This window comes from Taurulus bubalis (genome assembly GCF_910589615.1).
Source record: "Taurulus bubalis genome assembly, chromosome: 18".
Lineage (NCBI taxonomy): Eukaryota > Metazoa > Chordata > Actinopteri > Perciformes > Cottidae > Taurulus > Taurulus bubalis.
This window is the reverse complement of record NC_136606.1, coordinates 3,496,938-3,517,672: the sequence shown is the minus strand read 5'-3', so window position 1 is coordinate 3,517,672 and position 20,735 is coordinate 3,496,938. Positions and strand designations below refer to the sequence as shown.

Below are 20,735 nucleotides of genomic sequence, written 5' to 3'. Positions count from 1 at the left end.
TTCTACTTCTTCTTCTTCTTCTTCTTCTTCTTCTTCTTCTTCTTCTTCTTCTTCTTTGGGCCTTGGTTGAACAATACTGCTCAACACCAGGACGTCCCAAACTGGTGTTCAGGCCTCGAAAGCTTTCAGCAGCCTCTTTTAAACCCGAATAGAAAAGAAAGAAATAGATCAATTGTCCCAAAAAAAAGCTTTCAAATGTCAGTGTTAGTTCAACACCTATTCAGCCCCTAAAACCAGTCCTGATGCTGTTACATTTGACTGGAAATGGTCCTAAAACTGGTCCTTGTGTGTATATTTTGGTCAGGCTTTGAGATTATCAAGGAAAACAAAACTAAGTTGTCTTGTTATCAAGAGATTTCTTTTATCCAAATGTTTGTAACCCTTTATAAACGGCCTTCTCTACCAAATTGTACAGACATACAAATCTGTCCTCCAGCCTCCCACAGACATTGGATCAAAAACCTGTCCTTATTTAGTCTCTGCAGCTAGCGAGCCCTGAGTCGTGGCCACTACCTAACAATGGGATTCAGGGTAACTAGAATGGAATTTAAAAATCAACTGGATCTTTTTATGTTTATGTACCATAAGTGGTCTTGGTATGAAGCAATTTGCTTTTACCCAAAACTGCTTTTTCCCCAGTGGTTCAGTGACAAAGTACCCATAAAGAGTGAGTGAATATGGGCATTGTGGGAGAGCTGTCTGCAGTTTTAATGGAAAATCACGGTGGTTAGAAACATGTATCTGGCAAGCAGAGCCTGAGATTAACTGCAGTGAAACGCTGGTAAATGATGTTAGTGGTTCGTCTGGCGAACATTGAGGTTTCTCTGGAAGTTTGAAACTAGTCGATTCTATTATGTTGTGTTCTTTTATCAGTCACAGCTGTACAATTTCCTTTTTGGCGCCCTTGATTGTTATGAGCTGATAGTTTTCTGCTCTGATTTCTATAAAATGGCTCTTTGATTGCTTTATGTACGTAGCCATGCAAACATTTTGAACGTATTTCAATACAATGCAGTGCCAGTCTATTCTAAAACAGTTTTTTTTAGATGTAAGGTTTAGTTTGAGAGCAAAAAGTCCCTGCTCACAAATCAGCTTGCAGCACTCAATGAAAAGTCTTGTCTCCTTTCGTTTGAACAATGCCCTGAATATCCCCTTATCAGCAAAAACCTAACAGCTTAGACAAACCTGGCAACGTGGCCAAAAGGAACCAATTTAATGTGATGTTGCGGTCTGAGGAGACTTCTGCTTTCTACAGGAAACCCTGGATTGGATATCTCTCCTGGCAGCAGATACCAAACATAAACTGTGGCCCAATTTCCTCTCAGCAAATAACACCAACTGGGGAATCGTGTTGCTTTTGATTAGTTATTGAACATAAGCTGACGGAGAACACTGCGTACCAAGAACTCCAATCCCGACAGAAGTTTTAATCTTTTGTTTCCATTTGTCTCCTTTTTGTCGCCGTGTGCGTTAGCTGAACACAACAGAGGGACGTTGAAGTTGAAGGAAATCAATTAAAGTCAATTTAGTAATTAAAGTCACCTTTTGTCAGCCAGAACCACGAAGAGGAAGCAGTTTCTTCCTGTTGGTCGTGGGAAGCCGGAAAGTCGATTTCAAAACTGGATTTCGTGGTCAAGCAAGATAAACACGGGATTTGTGGTTTAAAATGACAGGATACTTAAGTAAAAGTGAACATATAGAGAGTTAATGGTGTCAAAAACATGCATGTGTATCATTAATTCTACGAGACTAAACTACTGTATCGGCCAGACGGAAATGTCACATGTATTTTTAGCACTTAACTCTGTAACAGTTTCCTTTCGACCTTCTTTTTCCTCACCTCGTCCCCAAAGACATGTTTTTGATGGCAGGATTGCAAACCTGACAGCTCACCCTTGGCCCACGAGGCAGTCTGCTGAGGGACTTCCCGGCGTTTCCAACAGATGATGCAACGGTCTGGAACATGCAGTATCATGGTTATTACTGTTAGAGCCTCGGTTTGCCTTGTAACCCTGGAGCTCCAAAGTGGAAGGAACATGGTGGTCTCTAGGGTTAGACCGAGGTCCTCCATCGTTAATGATGGGAACGCTTTGTGGTTTCAGAAACATGTTTCTTTCATGTTCGTTGAGCAGCAGCAGTCAACTATCACTTAAAAAAAATGTATTGGATGTATTATGCATCCAAAACATGTTGTTCTGCAGACTGAGAGCACATTGCATGAGGTGTTCCTGACCTCAAAGGATAAGTAACTGATGGCTATAAGATGTCACCATCTCTCTCCGTTTATCACAAACAGGCGTCACCCTCCGGTGCTGCCGACTCAAAGCCAATGCAACGTGTCTTAAAACTTGCATTCTTTCTAATGTCCACCAGGGTGCGACTCCTCTGGTTGTATAGAAGTCAATATAAATGACTCTACTTCTCTCTTGATTTATTCCCTCAGTAAACATTGTAAACATGGGTTTGTGTCTCAATCTCTAGATTCAAGGCTTCTTCAATACAGCATGATGTTCATTTCGTAAATGATGGTAATTTAAAGTAAAATGGACCATATAATGACACCTGAATAACAGACGAGTACTCAACAGTCAGAGTACTTTTAAAAATGTTTATCAAGTTTCAATTCACGTATGAAAACATTACACCGACATTAAGCCAAATCCTTTCACACGGAAATTCCCATCCCTTCCATTGTCGTCTCATCAGGACTCTGATGTACACATGTTCATATGTCCGTCTGTTTCTTTGCCAAAGCTTCCCAGAATAAGATCCGTATAATCCGATAGAAGCGGCGTCTTGATTATGTCTCTAACCCCGGGGCCCGTGGCCGCTCATCCCAAACTATCCCAACAGGTGTTTTGCTTTTTCAGCATTTGGGAGCAATTTGTATGCATTGCCAGTACAAGGCCGAGGGGATGGAACCAATTTAGTCTGAGAAATTGTATTTATGCACAGCACAGTTTGAGTTTAAAAACAGATATTTGAGCATAAATGCACCTGATTATTTAGAGCTAACGATAGAAACAAATGAAACAATTGACCAAGCTTAAAGCACCAGCTGATACCGTGATGAATCATATTGAAAAGCTTGAAACTCCATACTGTAAGCGGGTCCTGATTACCCGTTTCCTTGAGACCACGGTCATGCTGTCAGTTCACCTCCCGGAGGAGGAAACGAGCTGCAGGTCAGATGTTCAGGATCAAAGAGCCTGTCACGGGGCCGCCAGGTACTTGGTGAGGGGTTTTATGACCGCTAGCAGCTACGTGCAATCTCCATTGTTATAGGAGGACAAGGAGAGAGGCCAGCCTGTAAATGTGGAAAGCTTTACACCCATGCAAGAACTCACACTTCTACGCACATGTGTCTGCAGATGTGCATCCACATGGTCGTAACGTTTGCTTCTGGATTAGGTTTCCTGAGCAATGACGTTCTTAAATCAAATTTGTCATTTTGTAGAGCTCGGAGACTATTAATTATTAAAGAGAGAAGAAAGAGGTTGTTTCTCTCCATGTGTGTGTGTGTGTACAGTCTCTAAAAGTAAAGATTAACGGCCTAACTTCCAGTTTCATGGCTGCTTTCATCAGCAGGTTTTAGGGTTGTCAAAACTATCGTTACAAAGGTTTCAGAAGCAGTGTCAAGTTCGGTTGAACCCACATGTTCACTTCATGTTATGAAGATACAGATATATCTATTTTTTGTCATGGGTACTGGTGTGTTTTTTTTAGTTTGTATGTAAACATGCAGGTTTTATAGATTCAACCAGCCTTTTCTGTTTCGCTCTCAGAAATAGTTATTTCATTCATGGATTATTGTACTTGGAACATTAGTTATCAGAAAATGAGTCATTAAAAAGTGCCGAAATCAACAAAGTCTTGTATTAAATCTTTGAAAGAGGACATGTGAGAGGAAACCAGAGCATTGGATTAAAGTTCCCAAGCTGTGATGGATTAAAACAATACAACACAATAACATTCAATCGTCCTCTGGATCTCCCGTCCTGAGAAACAAAAACAAAAGCATGAAAAATGAAGTGCTCTCAGCCAGGCTGCAAACTGAGGCCAAGTCCCAGCGTCCTCTGTTAGTAGTGTGTCAAAGAGGCCTTATGTATGACTAGACGGATGTGTTCAACTGTTTGTTTTGCAGTCATTTGATTGAATATTCTTAAATGACTCATGCATGTTTCCTCAGAGCGTGCACTAGGTACAACGAAACCTTTGCCCGCTGCTGCTGAAAAAAGAAATCTCCTTGAGGAAACACTGCAAGCCTCACTGGTTTCTCAGCGGGATGCCAAGTGTTAGAGCCAGTAATAACAACATAATAGTGTTTACTCCATTTGTTTCACATTTGCTGTAAAGAATAATAGTCAAACACTTGAAGTGAAGCGAAGACCTCATCGCTCTGATCGTCCCCGCGGTTCTTTCGATCAGTTGGGCCAACGCCCCCATGGCATTGCTTCAACATCACAGAGCGCAACACAATAAAACACGTTTTCATCAGGATGCTGGCATTGTGGAGATGCACAAGAGTGGAGGATGTTCTCCGTGGAGTAATATGAAGGTGGTGAATAAACTCAGGTAGACTTTGAAAACAGTGTCGACCGATGGACCGCAGTCTTCGCCGGCATTGGCGATCCGGCTGGTTGGGATCTCGGCTGTTTGCCCGAGTTATTTTCTACGCCTTCGTTTCAAATCCGAAACCTCGTCCTTGATCATCTTTGAATTAGAGTTTGTGATTGAAGTTCGGCACCAGAGCCGACGAGGAACATGCGCTACGAGCCGGGTAGCTGTTCCCTTCAACACCCGATTACAATTTTAACAACGTGAATAAGAGCTGGCAGATCGAAGTGCGTACCCAGTGTTTGTCATTAACTTTAATAAGGGTTGTGAATCTCTCACTGCCTTCCCTGTCGTTGATGTATTGCTCTCTGTAATTACATCATCCACTTTGTCAATCTAAACTCAATGTTTCCTCTTTCTGCCTCTCTTACTTCCACTTTCTATCCTCCTCTACTTCTCGCAGGCCACCTTCAACACACGTCTATACCCTGCAGATTGGACCAATTCACATACTTTTCTCAGTTTTCCCAGAGAAATAGAATTGCCTCCTCCAGCCACTTTGTCAACGGGTTATTAAATAAACATCTATCCATCTTTAAATGAGTATGTGTAGGCCTTTGTTTTGGCCACACCACTCCAAACACTTGGGAGAAAAGAGGAATTCAAAGTTCAAATAACTAGCCAATGAGCTTGACCTGGTTTTGGCCTGACAAATGATGTTAACAGCTGCTGAGTGTTCTCAGTTGCTGTAGGACACTGGGGTCAAGGATTGAGATCCTCTCCTTCCTGGGCTGAAGCTGGACTGCATTTTGAACCAATTTAGCAACTAATTGACAGCTGCATTTGGAGACGGTTAGGATGCATGAAGACTCCCTTCCGCGACTTGCTCGGAGGTTTGTTGAGGCAGCATTTTGATTACAGTAGTAATCTGCATCATTCTGATAGCAGGTATGGCAATGAGTATTTTCCCATGGTTCCTGAAATGCAAAGCAGTGCTCCTTCTCGGTCCAAGAGCTCTTCATTACAGCCAATGACGTGAAGTAGCTAAAGGCAGAATTACTTTGTATCAAGTCTGAAGAACAGAACAGCTGAATGTCTCATCGATTCAAGGCGTCATTGCATCAAAAGTTACTGACCAGGCCTCGGAGAAGACAAAGTAAAACTCTTGCAATTGGAACTTTTGGCGGGAAAATAAACAAAACTCAAATGAAAGTTGTCGCTATAAGTAGGGGTCAAAATCACAAAGGGTTTCCCACTCAGCATTGGGCTAACATGTGTAAGGTTGTTGGCCTCCCAGTTTGTCTTAAAGGTGTTGGACCAGTAAAGTTCGTCAAAACCATATCTTTGTCCACGGGAGCAATGCCATCTAAAAACAGGAAAGAGACTTTGTTGTTGGAGGCACACTGTTGTCTAAAATACAATGTGCCCTTCAATGAATCTAAAGGGCCTGAAAAACAGCCTCAGATCAAAGGTTGTGTGAACAGGTTTGTCTATTTCACGAAATGATTCATCAACATATTTGCAGGATACAAGATGACTACCTTTCAGATCTTTCAAGACAAACACACATGTCTTCTTTTACCCTTGTCTGTATGACTTCACAGGGACCTTTTACAGGCAGCACTCGCTTTAAGTGGCTGCTCTGTGGCCAATGAAAAGAGTGCAAACAGTATATTTACTGAACCGACAGCAACTTAAGCTTGAAATGAGCTCATTGAGTTGAGATCATCGGGGTCGTTCTCATCTGGGTCAGCCGCGTCCGGTCAAGACTCTCTAAACAGTGTCGGTGAACCGGCGCCGTGGAAGCGACCCTCACTTTGGGTCAATGAAATGAAGCCGGACTGCAGGCGGATTTGGCCGAGGTATCGCTCTCCAAACTGTGCAGCGAACAACTCGCGCCGCAGAGCCAAAGCAGATGGTATCACTCAGACCCCCCTCCCTCCCTCCCTCCCTCTGTAGGAACAGTTTGGATAAGCTACACAAGTATCTCCTATGTGATGAATACATGCCAAACCTTCGGCTGACCGCGAAATCCGTCACATTCATCGCTGGCAAAGAAGGGAAGAGGATCTTAAGGGATTGCTTTACGGCTTGAGGAGCAGATATGGACGACGATGAAAAGGGTCCCATGTTGATGTTCAGCTGCAGACGTTGAGCCTTCAGTTGCACCTTAGCACATTTGCTGTGGTTACACTTTTTTCTTTGTCTTGGCCTCTTTATTTCGCACTCAGCAGTCAGAGTTTTTCCATTCCATTCCTCCTCCCTTTATTTTGTTAACTCTTCTGGCAGGAGCAGTGACAATCCATTGCTATGTCAAAAGGTCCCAGTTTGTTGTCTTGATAAGGTTGGAAAGAAGCTTTCAACCCCCCTCTCTGTTGGCAATTTTAATTGATGATTGATTGATTCTTTCTTTCTCATCCACATCCTCACCTTCCCCCGCTCTCGTCCTCTTCTTTTACGTTCAGTAGAAATCACAGGCTCCTCTTTGCTTGCCACCTTTTTCCATGATGAAGTGAGAAAGAAGCTTTGCACTTTCTCGCCAAAGGTTCTGCGTTAAAGGCTGGACATGCAGGCGGCAAGCTGCCAAAAACAGGGAGATTTTCTTTCTCCTCTTTTCTTTTTATTATTATAGTCAGCCCATCATTCCTCTGACACTTTGGTCAGAGTGCAGTCTCTACAGCTGGTTAAACACAGCTTGGGGTAAGCCGAAACAACGTGCCGTTTACACGGAGCCCCGTGACTTCTGACCCCTGTGGACATCCGCTTTTACCACCAGCCTGCAATTGCTTTAATTAACTGGAAGGCAGCGGTAAGGGAGAAGCGCTTCCAACACTCTTTAAACACTATTACACATCGCTTCAGGTATTACCAGATCCGACTGGTGATGAGAGGTGAACACAAGCTTTTATCTGGTGTGGCGTTTACTTGCTCCGTCAAGATTTGATAATGCTACTCTGAGGTTTTGCCTCTTGAACTGTGACCATATATATGTGTATATATATATATATATATATATATATATATATATATATATATACACACACATTTGCTCTCCAGTTAACAGACCAGGTTTTGTGTACATTTAAAATATATCGGGAAGAAATTCTGCACCAGCGTCCATTTTGTATTTGAGGTTTTTTGAGTAAGCAAACTTTACATTTTAAATTTGGTATGACCATTTTTAGGAACGTTCGGTATCCTCATAGTTGTTTTTAAGCTTGTCTAATGTTGTGGAAATTCTCTGCAAAACAAACTAAGGAATAAGCACAACACACTGGAGGGTTTAAAACGGTAAGAAGCATAATGAATGCACAGGCCAGGACATGGAGAAGCAGGGATGCAGATGTTTATCTCAAACTGTATGCCTAAGCAATAACGAATGCAGTTTTCAACTTGTGTTTTTCAATTGCAAAAACATGAGCCTCCAAAAACGGCTTGTAATTCCGATATTGTGCTGAAAACTGACCTGAGGGGGCTTTAAGTGAAAAATTAAGAATAAGAAAAAAAAACGTGGCAAATATTCTCGTTTACAAAGGTGATGCTGTTCTGCTGCCAAGTTGGTCCCCATATGAAGATGGAAGATAAGAATTGTGAAGGAGCTGGCAGCCGCGAGTGTGTGTGTGTGTGTGTTTCATACGAGACAGACAGGAGTAATACTTGGCTCCTCTCTCCTAGCCAACTAAACTATTTGGCCTTTGCCTCTCTGCAGCCTTGGACGTGCCAGCTTGTACGGGCACACAGAAAAAGAGACCCTTATCGGTGACCCCAGTCCTGTCCGATGTTGGCTTATACGGGCACACTCCAGAGCTTTGAATCACTGGTCCAGATTCGTCTGGATTCCTGTATTACTCAGCCAAGTCGATTCCTGTGCTCAGTGTCAACCTGTGTTGTGTTTTTTTGGTGGAAAGAATCGTTTCTTTAAGAGTAACACGACGTGGACGGAGTATGAAAAGTGCAGCAGGTGGTATACATTATGTTATTCGCCAGTAACATGAAATGCCCACTCTGCATCAAGTATATTCTACACAGTCAGCCCATTCATGTAGAAAGAAAAAACACCTAAAACATTATGACACCACAAGCTTATTCTGCCCTGACCTGCAGTGACCCCCACCCTCCTGCATGCTACACTTACCCTGTTGTCATTATGAAGTCATTAGATGCTCGTCCTCCACGGTCTGCTGGAGTCACTCTGAGACCCATTAACCCCTTGTAAAAACCTACAGAAGAGCTGCCATTGAACCAGGTTAGCGTCAGCCAGCCTTTCCTGGCGGACTTCTCCTGTTTTTACAAGACACACTCAGAGCTAAGATATTTGCAAAGTCAAATAACGGCTATTTTGGGGGACACAAAATAACAAAATAGATCGGATAGATCTCATACTGGACTTGGTTTCCAGTGTACTAATGGGACACACGTCATTTCACCGAACTTCTCATCGTAAAATTTGTCCACCAAAAGTCAGTGAGGTTCAGTAACAGCTTCCCACTGCATACCTTATCGTACATTAAAGACCACCGGCCGAGAAGAATCTGGTCGGCCTCAGTGAGACACAACCCGGCTCCCCAGGATGGACGTTGGACGAAACACAAGAATGCGCTCGGCTGACCGCTCAGCCCCTTTTACCCCGGTCCAGACCTCGCTTTACCTGTCCCACATAAGGCTCCCGTTGTGTGTGCAGTGAGAGAGAGCCATAGGAAGATAGACTTCAAAAAATTAAATAACAAGCAGCTTGAAGAAACGTTTCCATGTAGTGCTGGCATTGGTGCAGATTCAAACATGTAGGGTCTCTGATGGCCATATTTCCAATTTTGGTATAGGCGTTAAAAAATCCATAGTGAGTCAACCCTTCATAAGCCCCGCCCATTTTCACTCTGAGATCCAATGACAGTTGAGCAAGCTTGTTACCGGGCAGAGCCTCGGTTTTATTAACGTTCCTCTCTCGTCATACCTCGACAGATATGCTACGTTTGTTAACGTTAGCAACATTACTGTGGAAGTCTCAATCTTCACGGACACAGTGTTAATGTTAATGACAGCTAATGTTAGCTAAATGCTAGCCATCAAGCTCCATCAAAACCAAGTGTTGCTGACGCTGCACCTGTTGTCTCGCTTTTGGCAACAACTTCCTCTCCAACCTGCCCAATGCAATTCAAACCCAACCACTTCACCCCGGCCACTCTGGAGGATCGCGGGCCAATAAAGCCTCCACGGCCAAAAAAAAAGTGGATTCAACAATGGAGTCGCAAAGAACTTGGACACTTCTCAACTGCTGTCCATGTAGATCACAAGCGAATCGGTGACACGGCCCACAAGCTGTGCAATAATACATCCCATCCCCTCACATCTGGGAGTCTCGCTTGGTGGTTTCAGCACCGCAGCTGGCATCAATAAGAAGGAGAGACAGTGCGCACTACCTCACTCCGCTGCGACGGGTATACGGCGAGTCATTTCTTGGAGCAGGAATTGGCAGATTGGAGCTGAACTGGGTTCACTTGTTCGCCAACAACACAAAGAGGTGTGTCCGGTTGGGCCACAATCAAGGCAGCGTCTGGTAAATTGCAAGTGAATGTGATTCGAAGGAGTCTTTTGCAGGAGGTTGAGCGTGAGCTTAGTGCGTGCACAGGATAGAGGAACGTAGCACCCATCGCACGAACACAATTAGTGCGATAAAGACCAGATTGGAAAGTCTTGAAATGTTTTTTTGAGGGAATTCCTGAGTTTTAAAGACACCAACCACTGATGTTTTTATGACTCTTGATGTCAGCTCTCCATCCAGGTTATCATTTCCTCCTCTTGGCTACTGTGGGAATTCACCAAAATGACTAAATGTTTAGTATTCGTTTCCCGTTACCCGGCGAGGTAATTGCATTTTCTTTCTTCTTTTCCACGCCCAGGGAACTAAAAGCTTGTGTTTGAATAATCAGGGTCACTGGGGCTAACTGGGGACATGCGCAGTGGTAGGGTCGAGTCAGTCTTTTGTAGAGCAACCAAGAACCAAGAGCGTATTGGACTCCATAACCATCAGTTTTCTCTGCAGATAAGAACCTGGATGTGATTTGTGGTGATGTTGTTGGTTACGGCAAATGATTGCTGACAGGATTTTTCTCTTCTTCTCTTCAGAGAGTACCGCTTGCACATGTCTGCGGTCCTTGTTCTCAGCAGCTGCATCGCCACGACTTTGTTTGGTTCTCGTGAAACTTATTTTTAAACACATTTCCGTCATTTCAAAAGATCGGAGCAGGAAATACCCTGAAAAACTCCTTCATCGCCAGTCCGACAGAGACTGATTGGCTCCTCCAATTAGTCCTGTATGTTTTTGTTCCTGCCCGTTGCACCGATAAGCAAACTGCTGATATATCTCAGAGGGGAAGAGAGCGGTAGAGAGATTCATCACAATATGAAGTAGAATACCTGTGGCCGCGTTCCAGCAGTGAGGACGGCGAGGTTTTGAAACGGCTTAATCTGATTCTCCTAAAACCATCTGGTTCATTTTACAAGCAGTTGTACTTTCAGTCGCTGTAAAAGCTGTTTCCATTTTCGGGGACAATCAGCTGTGCCGTGTTGTGTTGATGTCCTGTTGCAAGGCTATTAGCGCCTGAACTCATGTTGGCTTTGCTGTCGGCACTGAACTCTGTGACCAACACCAACTCATTTAGCATTGTACTTTTGAGCGTGGAGAATGAAACTCCTTTGCAAAAGGTTTTCGTGAGGTCACGGCAGACTTGATTGTGAGCTTTTCTGGATTCAACCAAACTGAGAACAAGCCTCTTTTATACAGACCTCTGCTGCACCAGGTAGCTCCCCGCTACGGAAACCCCACACGGCAGCTCCAGATATCTATTTGCATTTCCGAGCATATGAAGGACTCCTTTGTAACTGTGCTTCCTAAGCACTAAAAAACAGTATCTAAGGTGCATTTACCGTTCAATGTTGCAGCCCTAACTTGTGATTTAGGCGTGAAGTTATACCCTTATTACAAAATAAAACATATTGGTTGTAGTTGTAGGACTATTTCATCTGGTAAAAAGTAGGTCTGATGAATAGCCTTCACTGTGAGTTCAGTTGATTATTCATGACCCGATTCCAAAAAGACTTGTTTTCTCAAACAAACCTCCATTGCAAAGGAGTGAAAGCAGGGACACGTCTCAATCATGGACACAACAAACTAATAGTAAAACTATCTGCATGGCTACTGCTAGAAAGATTTAAAATATATATTTATATATATTTTTTTAAATATATAAATCTTTTTACATTCTTTTTCATACATAATCTTTTATTTATTTTATTTTATTTTTCATTATTTAGCGTTTTTATTTTGAATTATTTAATTATATATATTTTTTTTATTTAAATTGTTTATATATTTTTATATATATAATTTAAACGTTTTCTTTGTCTTTTTATATTATTATTTTTATTCTAATTTTTAAAATATTTTGTTGTTGTGGATGAACCTGCCTTTTTAAGTAGGATGAATTTTCCCATACAATTCATCCCGGCTGCATCTTTACAGTATTTGTCTCCATGTGTTGCTCATGTGGAATCTGTTTTTCTTTCCCATTGGAATGAATAAATGGGTTCAATATCCACCACAAACTGTCTGTTTTGGATGAAACGTCTCTGAGAAGCTTCATTAAATTGAGCAGATCTGGTAGCTCGCTGACGTTGAGACATTCTTTATGTGTTAGATCAGTGTGTCCCAAACTTTGTTTTTAAAATAGCAAATGATAAATATTACCTATAAATCAATAGAAGAGCCAATTTTTGTGGGAATTTAAATTCATTTTTACTGCCATTTCAGTTTATATTGTCTTCAATAGGTTAACCTGCAATTTTGAAGAGAAATACGTTTGATAAAACCCAACTTTGCTTTATGCATGCAAACATATACACATATTAAATACTTAGAGACACCATAAATGCACGCGTTAGCAGGCTCTCAATGTGTTTCTTGCATCAGTACAAACAGGATGTACGCTAGCCTTTCATATTCGATTGGTTGTTACAAGCAGGCTACAATTATCAGAGCAATACGAACATGCCGGCTCCCTCTTGTGGCTCAAAGGTGAACTGCAGGTATAATTAAAGTTGAATAAAAGACTATGGAAGAAATTTGGCACATGTACAGCAGGCCTCTTGCGGACTATCACATTCCTAACATACAGGAGTCACATGCAGGTGCTGCATCATTATTAAGATGTATAGGAATCTCTCATTTCTACTTTAATAACATGACGGCCACATTCCCATGATGCACTAATCACACACACACATCATTTTGATTTGGTCGAGGTCAGAGAAGGAGACGGTGGGACATGACGTCATCGCTCCGTGACTCTGGGTTTCACTTCCTCCCTCGCTTACATAACTGATGATGAAAATATAGCATGCTAAACTGGTTAGCATGTTTATAAATGCACGAGGTTGAGAAAGATTATAAAAATATGAAATTCGACTCCAGAAAATAAGATTTGCTAGCATCCCCAGTAAAATCTTGCCCTCTTTCCTCGGACATACAAATAATATTTCATCGTCTCAGAAAAGTGTGACGTAAGTCGGAGCACTTGCGGCCTGTTTCTTTAGCCGCTACGCTAACACAGACGAGCTAACAGTCTCTTTCGTCTAACAATAACACAAGCGAGAAAAAAATAAAGTGCCATTGTATCTGAACGGGATCCAGAGCCTTTGATCACACGTGAGAGCGCTAACACTAACGCTAATGCTAACGCTAACTGCTGCACGGACTTCAACACCAACAGAGCAGCTTTGTGCTAAATGGGAGGCCTGTAGCCTCACCTGGTCACACACACACACACACACACACACACACACACACACATTCTCAAGTTAAATACGCCGGCTGTGTGGTCTCTGTATTTTTTACCCAGAACTTCCTGCTGACATCACTCCGCCGCTGTCAGTCAACCGCCGTGATCCTCGGGATGAAGGGATGAAAGGAGGGGAGGCGTCTTGTTTGGTCGACCTGGCGGAAAGATTTGAGGCCCTTTTGGAAACAGAGTTAATTTCTAGTTGTGGATCAGAAGAGACAGAACATCCCTGTTTGACTCAAATGTACTTAAAGTCACAGGTCTGAGCGGAACACCTGGCTGTCGGCCTCTTCATAAGCAGACAGGTGTTACAATGCAAGTGTGTCTCACAATACGACGACACGTCTGTGATTTGAAGCAAAATCGAAAGAAGATTTAGTCAAAAAACAAGTCATTGTTGTCTGGTGATGCCATTGGTAGCAGATGCTTCCCCTCCTGTTGCATTCAGGGGCCCTCAGACATTTAAGACAGCTGGCAAGAAGTAACTATTTATGCAAGAAATGGACAAATTCACATTTTTTCCTTCCATTTTTCGTTGCCATCTTGGCTTCTATTTCCCCACCGTGTGCTTTCACTTGAGTCTGTGTCAATCAAGCTGAAAGACGTTGAAACAAACGAGGGTTTTAAAACGATTACGCGACAGGAGGGACCAGGGTAAGATGTGGTGTGACCTCACGCCACAGAGCTCCACACACTTGGTGGAGTTCACGAGACACTCTGCATTGCATGATCCCGTCAGAGTGTCTGGGAGGTGGAGTGATAGACGGCTAAAGGTTTCATTAGATTCCCTTCAGACTCTCATTAGACGGGACGGCTCATTACAAACTGTCAGCCGACGCCCTTTAGAGAGGTCCAGATGCTGCGTCCGTCATCTCCACATTATTATGACCTTTATTATGATCTTTCTTTCTTTCTGGTCAAGCCCTAATCCTGTATCTCTACATCTTAGCCAAGTCAAAGTAAAAAAAGCAAGTTTTTCTGTTTAAAAAAGTGCACATTCTGCAGCTATTAATTATTCTAGTAGCCGAGAGTATTAGACTGATTATGGCAGCAATAAAAACACTTACAAGGAGTAGTATTAAATGTACAAGAGACAAAATTAGACGGATATTTCTTTTTTTAAGAATCTCATTTTTTTATAAATTGAATACTACAATATTTTCTCTCAAAACTAATCTAATTTAGTGCATTTTAGCTTTTTTCATCAACATCCCAAAACATAATCTCAACCGTCCCGAAGTCAGTGTGAACTGTCAAAAAATCTAAATATTAATCGATTACCGTGTTAATGTCATCTACACACATATTAGGAAATAATGTATTGTGTTTAATTAGATATTAGCTCTGAAAAACAAAAAAAATGCATTTGCAGAAATTAGCAGCACTAATACTCTCTCTAATAAAGTTTATATTTGTGTTAGGGAGGCCTATGTGTTTCTCTCCATCTTGTGAGTGAGGTGTGTGTGTCTGTGTGTGTGTGTGTGTCTGTTGTAATGTACATTTCTTCTTCTTCAAAATCCCCTTATGCAGCCATGCCCCGTTGCATCATGGTCTGCCGAAGTTTTTCTTTTTCTTTTCATGAAAATATTTACTCTGTCTTTGTTTCTGAGCTGTCGACATTAACATCTTTCTGATCTTCACCATTTATGCTAAAATGTTTCTTATGCAGAACAAAGGGAGGACCAGGCTCCTCTGATTTACTTTCATTTTTTCTTTCTCGTGATGTTCTTGAAGTTCGGAGCAGAAGTCAACATAAATCACTTTTCATGGGGAGGACTCACAACTTTTTCCTTCTACATTACATTTCATTAAATAGTTCGCAGTAGTGTGTAACATACACCGACATTATGGGATCAGCCTTCCTCATTTCTTCTGTGTGATGTCCCACAATGTCAAAAGTAATAACAAGGAATGCAAGATGATGCAACATTGATACATGGTGAGCATAGATTATGACTTTTTTTGCTTTTCAATGAAGTCCATCTGTACAAACAGTCATTTTCATCCCAATGAAATACAGATTTCTACAAATGTCCTTATTTCACACCAACATTGATGTGTTTCTACACATTCAAGTTACAGCGTTTAGTTTACGGCCCAAAATGCACGTTTGTATCTCTTCATATATCTCACTTTCTTTTGATTGACACTGAATATCACTTCCTGTGTGTGAGAACGCTGCCTGCACTGTGATTATTAAGTCTGATGTCACGACGTGTCCGCACTAATAGCGCTGAGGTAATCTCATTTCACTCGCCAGCACGTCCTCCTCTTCCCAAGAAAAAGGGAGTTCCCCTCTCTGAAACCAGTGGTTTTCCTCGGAGGCCCCCGGACATCTTGTGCACCTTGAGGTTATTACTGCAAGGCCGGCGCTGGACGACTCGTACGGTTTCTCCGGAGCCGTCCTCGTTCCAGTGCAGGTGCTGCTGGAGACTCAGCCAAGCCTGATTACACTGGGGAAGTCACACCCTGACCCGGATTACTCACAAGGTTCTCACGGAGACAACGTCTCGCACTGGGATGTTTAAAACATTTTTCTCGTTCTCCACAGTAATGGTCACATTTCTCCAACGTGCACCAGCCGCTTGCGAATATGATGCACAAATATGCCGCCGGGTCAATTTGTGACACGGGACACGGGCGCCTATACTCGGCGACGCTCTCCATGGCGGTCTGTCCAGCTGTGAGGTCTCCGACGCCAGTGGAGGAACATCTGCAGTGATGTCACTTTCGGGGGAAAGACGGAGCGAAAGCGACACTGTGGGAATGCTGGCCGGCGCACTTTGGCGGGACTTCACAGTGACATCACAGGGGAGGGGATACTGACTGCCAGCAGGCCTCACTGGAAGCAGAAATGGGTCAAATATTTCGAGGAACTTGTTCTAGCTCGCTTGGATTTCATGAGAGTCTGAAAGTTAAGAGAAGATCTTCCCCTGAAGAGAAATGCAAGCTAAGCACTCGCACTGCTTGCACCTCCAATGGAAGACGTGTAGCTTTTAGTTCTCATGAAGTTTGAATGCACTTGCTTGTTAACCACCTTTTTGGACATGCTTTAGTGTACTGCCATGTAGTAGTTACAACCATGTTTTGGCTCAGGTCAGCGCCACACCTGTAGAATCACATCCTTCCTGCTCCGTATTTTTGGGCCTTTTCGTCCTCAGTGAACCAACGTTTTTCACCTAAACAGGGCTTTTCAAAAACACTGCGAAAAAACGGCATTTTGGCGTGAAAAAACTGAGCTTTGCACTAACTTTGCAGTTCTTTTTATTGTTTTCTGACCGAAAGATGAGAGACGAGATGTAGGGCAGCCTCATGTGAACAAAGATCTTTAGAAACAAAACTACCATCATCTTCATGTTTGGTCTTCTCTGAGGAAGACTAACTGCTCTAAAACCACACGGGGAACACACACAATGACTGGTTGGCTAAAAGAAATACAATCCATCATTTCTTCTCCAAAGTATGGGTTACACAGCGGAGCGGTGTGGGTTGCACTCCATTGTTATTTTTTAATTGCCACAGTCTGTCGGGGGGTTTCAATCCAATTAACGCTCGGGGGGGAAAGAAGTGTGCCTCTCCTCCTGCAGGGGAGGCTTACTGGCCACACACACACACACACACACACACACACACACACGCACACACACACAGTCATGGAAGTCTGACTGTTTCCCACTCTGTCTGCCTCTCTTTGCCCCACTCTTTTTTTGGCTTTGTCACTCCATCTCACACACCCACACACACACACACACACACACACACACACACACACACACACACACACACACACACACACACACACACACTATAGGCCTAATTTACAGGAGCTGCCACTGCGCGGCACGTGTGTATTGGTCTCCCCTAATGCCTTCCAGATGCCCGGCCTCTACGCTGCCCCGTGCGCTCTGGAAGAACAGACGATTGTTCCAGGTTGTTCCCTCGCTAAGCAGAACCAGGTGTGGATGGGACCGCAAGTGTGTGTGTGCGTGTGTGTGTGTGTGTGTGTGACGGAGAGAAAGGGCAAGCGCAGGATGGAGGGCATTCACGGAGCGTTGGAGGGATGGAAGCTCCTTCTCACACCCTTGGCAAACTTTATGGGGTGTATTCTAGCATGTTGTCAAACTCCAAAATGTCCAAAGACAGAAGCGGGGACAGCTGGAACCTCACAGGACGTCCTCCAGAGGAATACGTTTGCTAAATTCAGTCTTGAAGGAAGGGAGAAGATGAGTTGGAAGGGGACTCCGCCTGCCACACTGTCTGTCCTGTGGAATGCTTTAATTTCTATGATAACACATCAGTCCTCTGACCCGTGGCTGGATTAACCCACTGGAGGGGTCCACCACTGCCTCCCTATGGATTGTGTACGCTGTCACCTCCGAGCATCCGTCAAAACGCAGAGCGCACGGCAGCTTCGTTACGTCTCGTCTGGCCGCAGACGAATTCACAGAGAAAGATGTACAAGCAAAAAACTCATTAACATGTCTGTTGGTGCATAGTCACACGCTGACTGGCACGTGGCAAACCTGCAGATTTTGCAGCCCATTGAAGGCCCATTTTCTCTGCTGCTTTGGACCTGGATTTCAAGGCCTTTAGAAAACTTTAGTGATCATTCATGGTTCTATATTTAGAAACTAATGGATTTTCCCTTCTCTTGAGAAGAAGGCTAAAGGGGATCATCGTTAATGCACTAATTGAGATACGAGAGGCTTTTGGCTCCAATAGACAGCAGAAGTTCAGCTGGTTGTTTCCACACGGCCACATGGCAGCCATCCGTCTCCTTCTTGTCAGCCCAGTTTATTTTGGGTGTCAGTAGGCCGGTGATACACTTGCTTCCACTAACACGGTGTCCGCGTTCTGTTCTCTTCTTTCCCGCAGAGCGCGGTTCTCTGACGGCCTTGGACCTGACGGAGCTGATCGGCGTTCCCCTCCCGCCCTCCGTCTCCTTCGTCACGGGCTTCGAGGGCTACCCCGCCTACAGCTTCGGCCCGGACGCCAACGTGGGCCGCCTCACGAAGTCCTTCATCCCCGACCCGTTCTACCACGACTTCGCCATCACGGTCACGGCCAAGCCGACCACGCGGCGCGGCGGCGTGCTGTTCGCCATCACGGACGCGTACCAAAAGGTATACGCCTCTGTTTGACTGTTACTACCTTTTTTCTGTACACGGAGAGAAAGTAATTAACCCTTTTCTACGTCTCCTTTTTTTTGCAAGATTGTACATTTAGGGATAGCGCTGTCCGAGGTGGAGGATTCCTCCCAGAGAGTCATATTGTACTACACCGACCCGGAAACCAGAGGCAGGACCCAGGAAGCAGCTTCCTTCAAGATGGGAGAGCTGACGGGGAGATGGGCGCGGTTCACCCTGACTGTACACGGGGCGCAGGTGCGTTCAATGTCCCTTTGTTTGGGTGAAGATGCTTCTACTGATTTCTGCACTCACATTGGGAGACAAGGGTTTTGCATGCCGTCAGCTGGAATGCATTGAACTATGTTGGAGACCTCGTCAGAATGTTCTCTGTACTAAACCCTCTCTAACTTTGTTCTGCTTCACTTTATCAAAGTCAACCTTTGCAGAGAGAATGTTCACATATTGAATGTTCACATATTGAATGTTCACATATTGAGCTATGATTTGGGTTAGAGAATGTTCACATATTGAGTTATGATTTGGGTTAGAGAATGTTCACATATTGAGTTATGATTTGGGTTAGAGTTGGACCTTACCGCTGCATCATTTCAAAGAAATAATCATCCTGAAAGTGATTTTTTTACAGGCGGACCTGAAACCTTTTAATTTTTTTCTGTGTGTCATCTTCATTTACTCTTAACCAGTAACATATAGACTGATATTTACACATCTGAACAACATCTCACATGTGTACCTTTTATTATAACACCAACATTATTCAAACAGCCCTAGTGGTTGCAGAGATAAACCCTTTTTAGTTTGGGTCTGACATTTTCAAGGAAAGGGCCTAAAAATAGATGGCTTTCAAAAGGTTTAAAAAAATGCATTAATTCCAAATATATAGTTGTGAAAGGTTTCGGTTAATCAGAGTGGAAGAAATCTAATTTTGTACGACAGTGGACCGTGTTGTTCATGAAACTAATATTGAGGCACAAGCGTTTTTATAATAACAAACGATGGAGTCGGTCTTCGTCACGCTAAATCAGTTACCAAACATTTGTTGGAGCCGGTGAGTATTTACAGCAGCAGGAAGGTTTATGTGAATCAAAATAAACTACGCCTGCTGTGTGGAGCATGTCAGTGGCTCAGTGATGCGCTTTTAATAGTTTATAGACAACAATGGAGCTCTAAAGCATAGAAAAACAAGAAGAAAGCAGAATCATCCTTTAACAATACTCTCATGCAGGTTTGTGTTCCCTGCAGCAGAGACTGCCTGCAGTCTCTTCAACAGAAGTTCTATTCGGTTGCATTTATTTCTCTTGATTTCCGGTGTGCTTTGTCGCTCAGGTGCGTCTCTTCATGGACTGCGAGGAGCACCACCGGGTGGCCTTCACCAGGAGCCCTCGGCCTCTGACCTTCGAGGCCAGCTCGGGGATCTTCGTGGGGAACGCCGGCGGCACGGGCCTGCCGCGCTTTGTGGTGAGTCCGGATGTGCGGCCCCGTGAAAATCCGCCTCAGGGCTTTCCTAGCGGGAGGAGAGTGGGACGCCGAACCCAAACGTGGCGCTTTGGGTGGTTGCCTGTTTCTACATTGGAGACACGGACACAATAGTCTTTGTTGGCAGCTTTACGACCGCCGCAGGAGACAGCGGATGGATGAGCTCATAAATGACAAGCTGTATGTGATTTACATTTATTTTTTCGGGGAGGCGGGGGTGTAGCCGATCTCTTAGCTGCGTCTCATCCTCAGTGAGTTATATCAATGCAACTGTGAGCGCCAAAGCAACACATATTCATTTAAAAAGAGTGGAATGAAACAGTAGCAACAATCCCGTGCAATTGTTTAAAAATAGCGTGTGACTTTCTGCTCTCAGCGCTCTTGTAAATGAAAGTGAGTCAGTAAATACTTCAGCACTCAGGGATGAGGAGGAGAACATAGTTTAGAGTTTCCATTGTTGTCGAGATGTCACATTTAAACGGAGTGAAACATGGCAACACATCTTTATTGTGAATGAATCAACTCGTGGCTGGGGGGAGAGAAACTTGACGCGACCTTTGACCTTCTAAACTGAAACCAGGCCTCGTCTGCGCTCTCCTCTGCTCCCCTCTTCTTATTTAGAGTTCATCTGACGGGCAAAAATAAAACTAGGAGCTGTCCCGTTTCCAGGACAGTGGAAAGAAGTTTCTTATTGTTTTTTTCCCCTCCTTGTTAAGAT

General features: G+C 43.6%; 1 protein-coding gene across 1 annotated transcript in view; it reads left to right on the top strand.

The window, feature by feature from the left end:
* LOC306750736 (collagen alpha-1(XV) chain-like) overlaps window positions 1–20,735 on the top strand; it is a gene marked incomplete at its 5' end in the record, with an annotated part of 52,934 nt that overhangs the window by 8,964 nt on the left and 23,235 nt on the right. Inside the window, 3 exons of the mRNA XM_079234207.1 lie at window positions 18,267–18,514; window positions 18,605–18,775; window positions 19,868–19,999. Of these exons, the coding sequence (XP_079090333.1) occupies window positions 18,267–18,514; window positions 18,605–18,775; window positions 19,868–19,999 (551 nt within the window). The remainder of the gene's footprint in view (window positions 1–18,266; window positions 18,515–18,604; window positions 18,776–19,867; window positions 20,000–20,735) is intronic.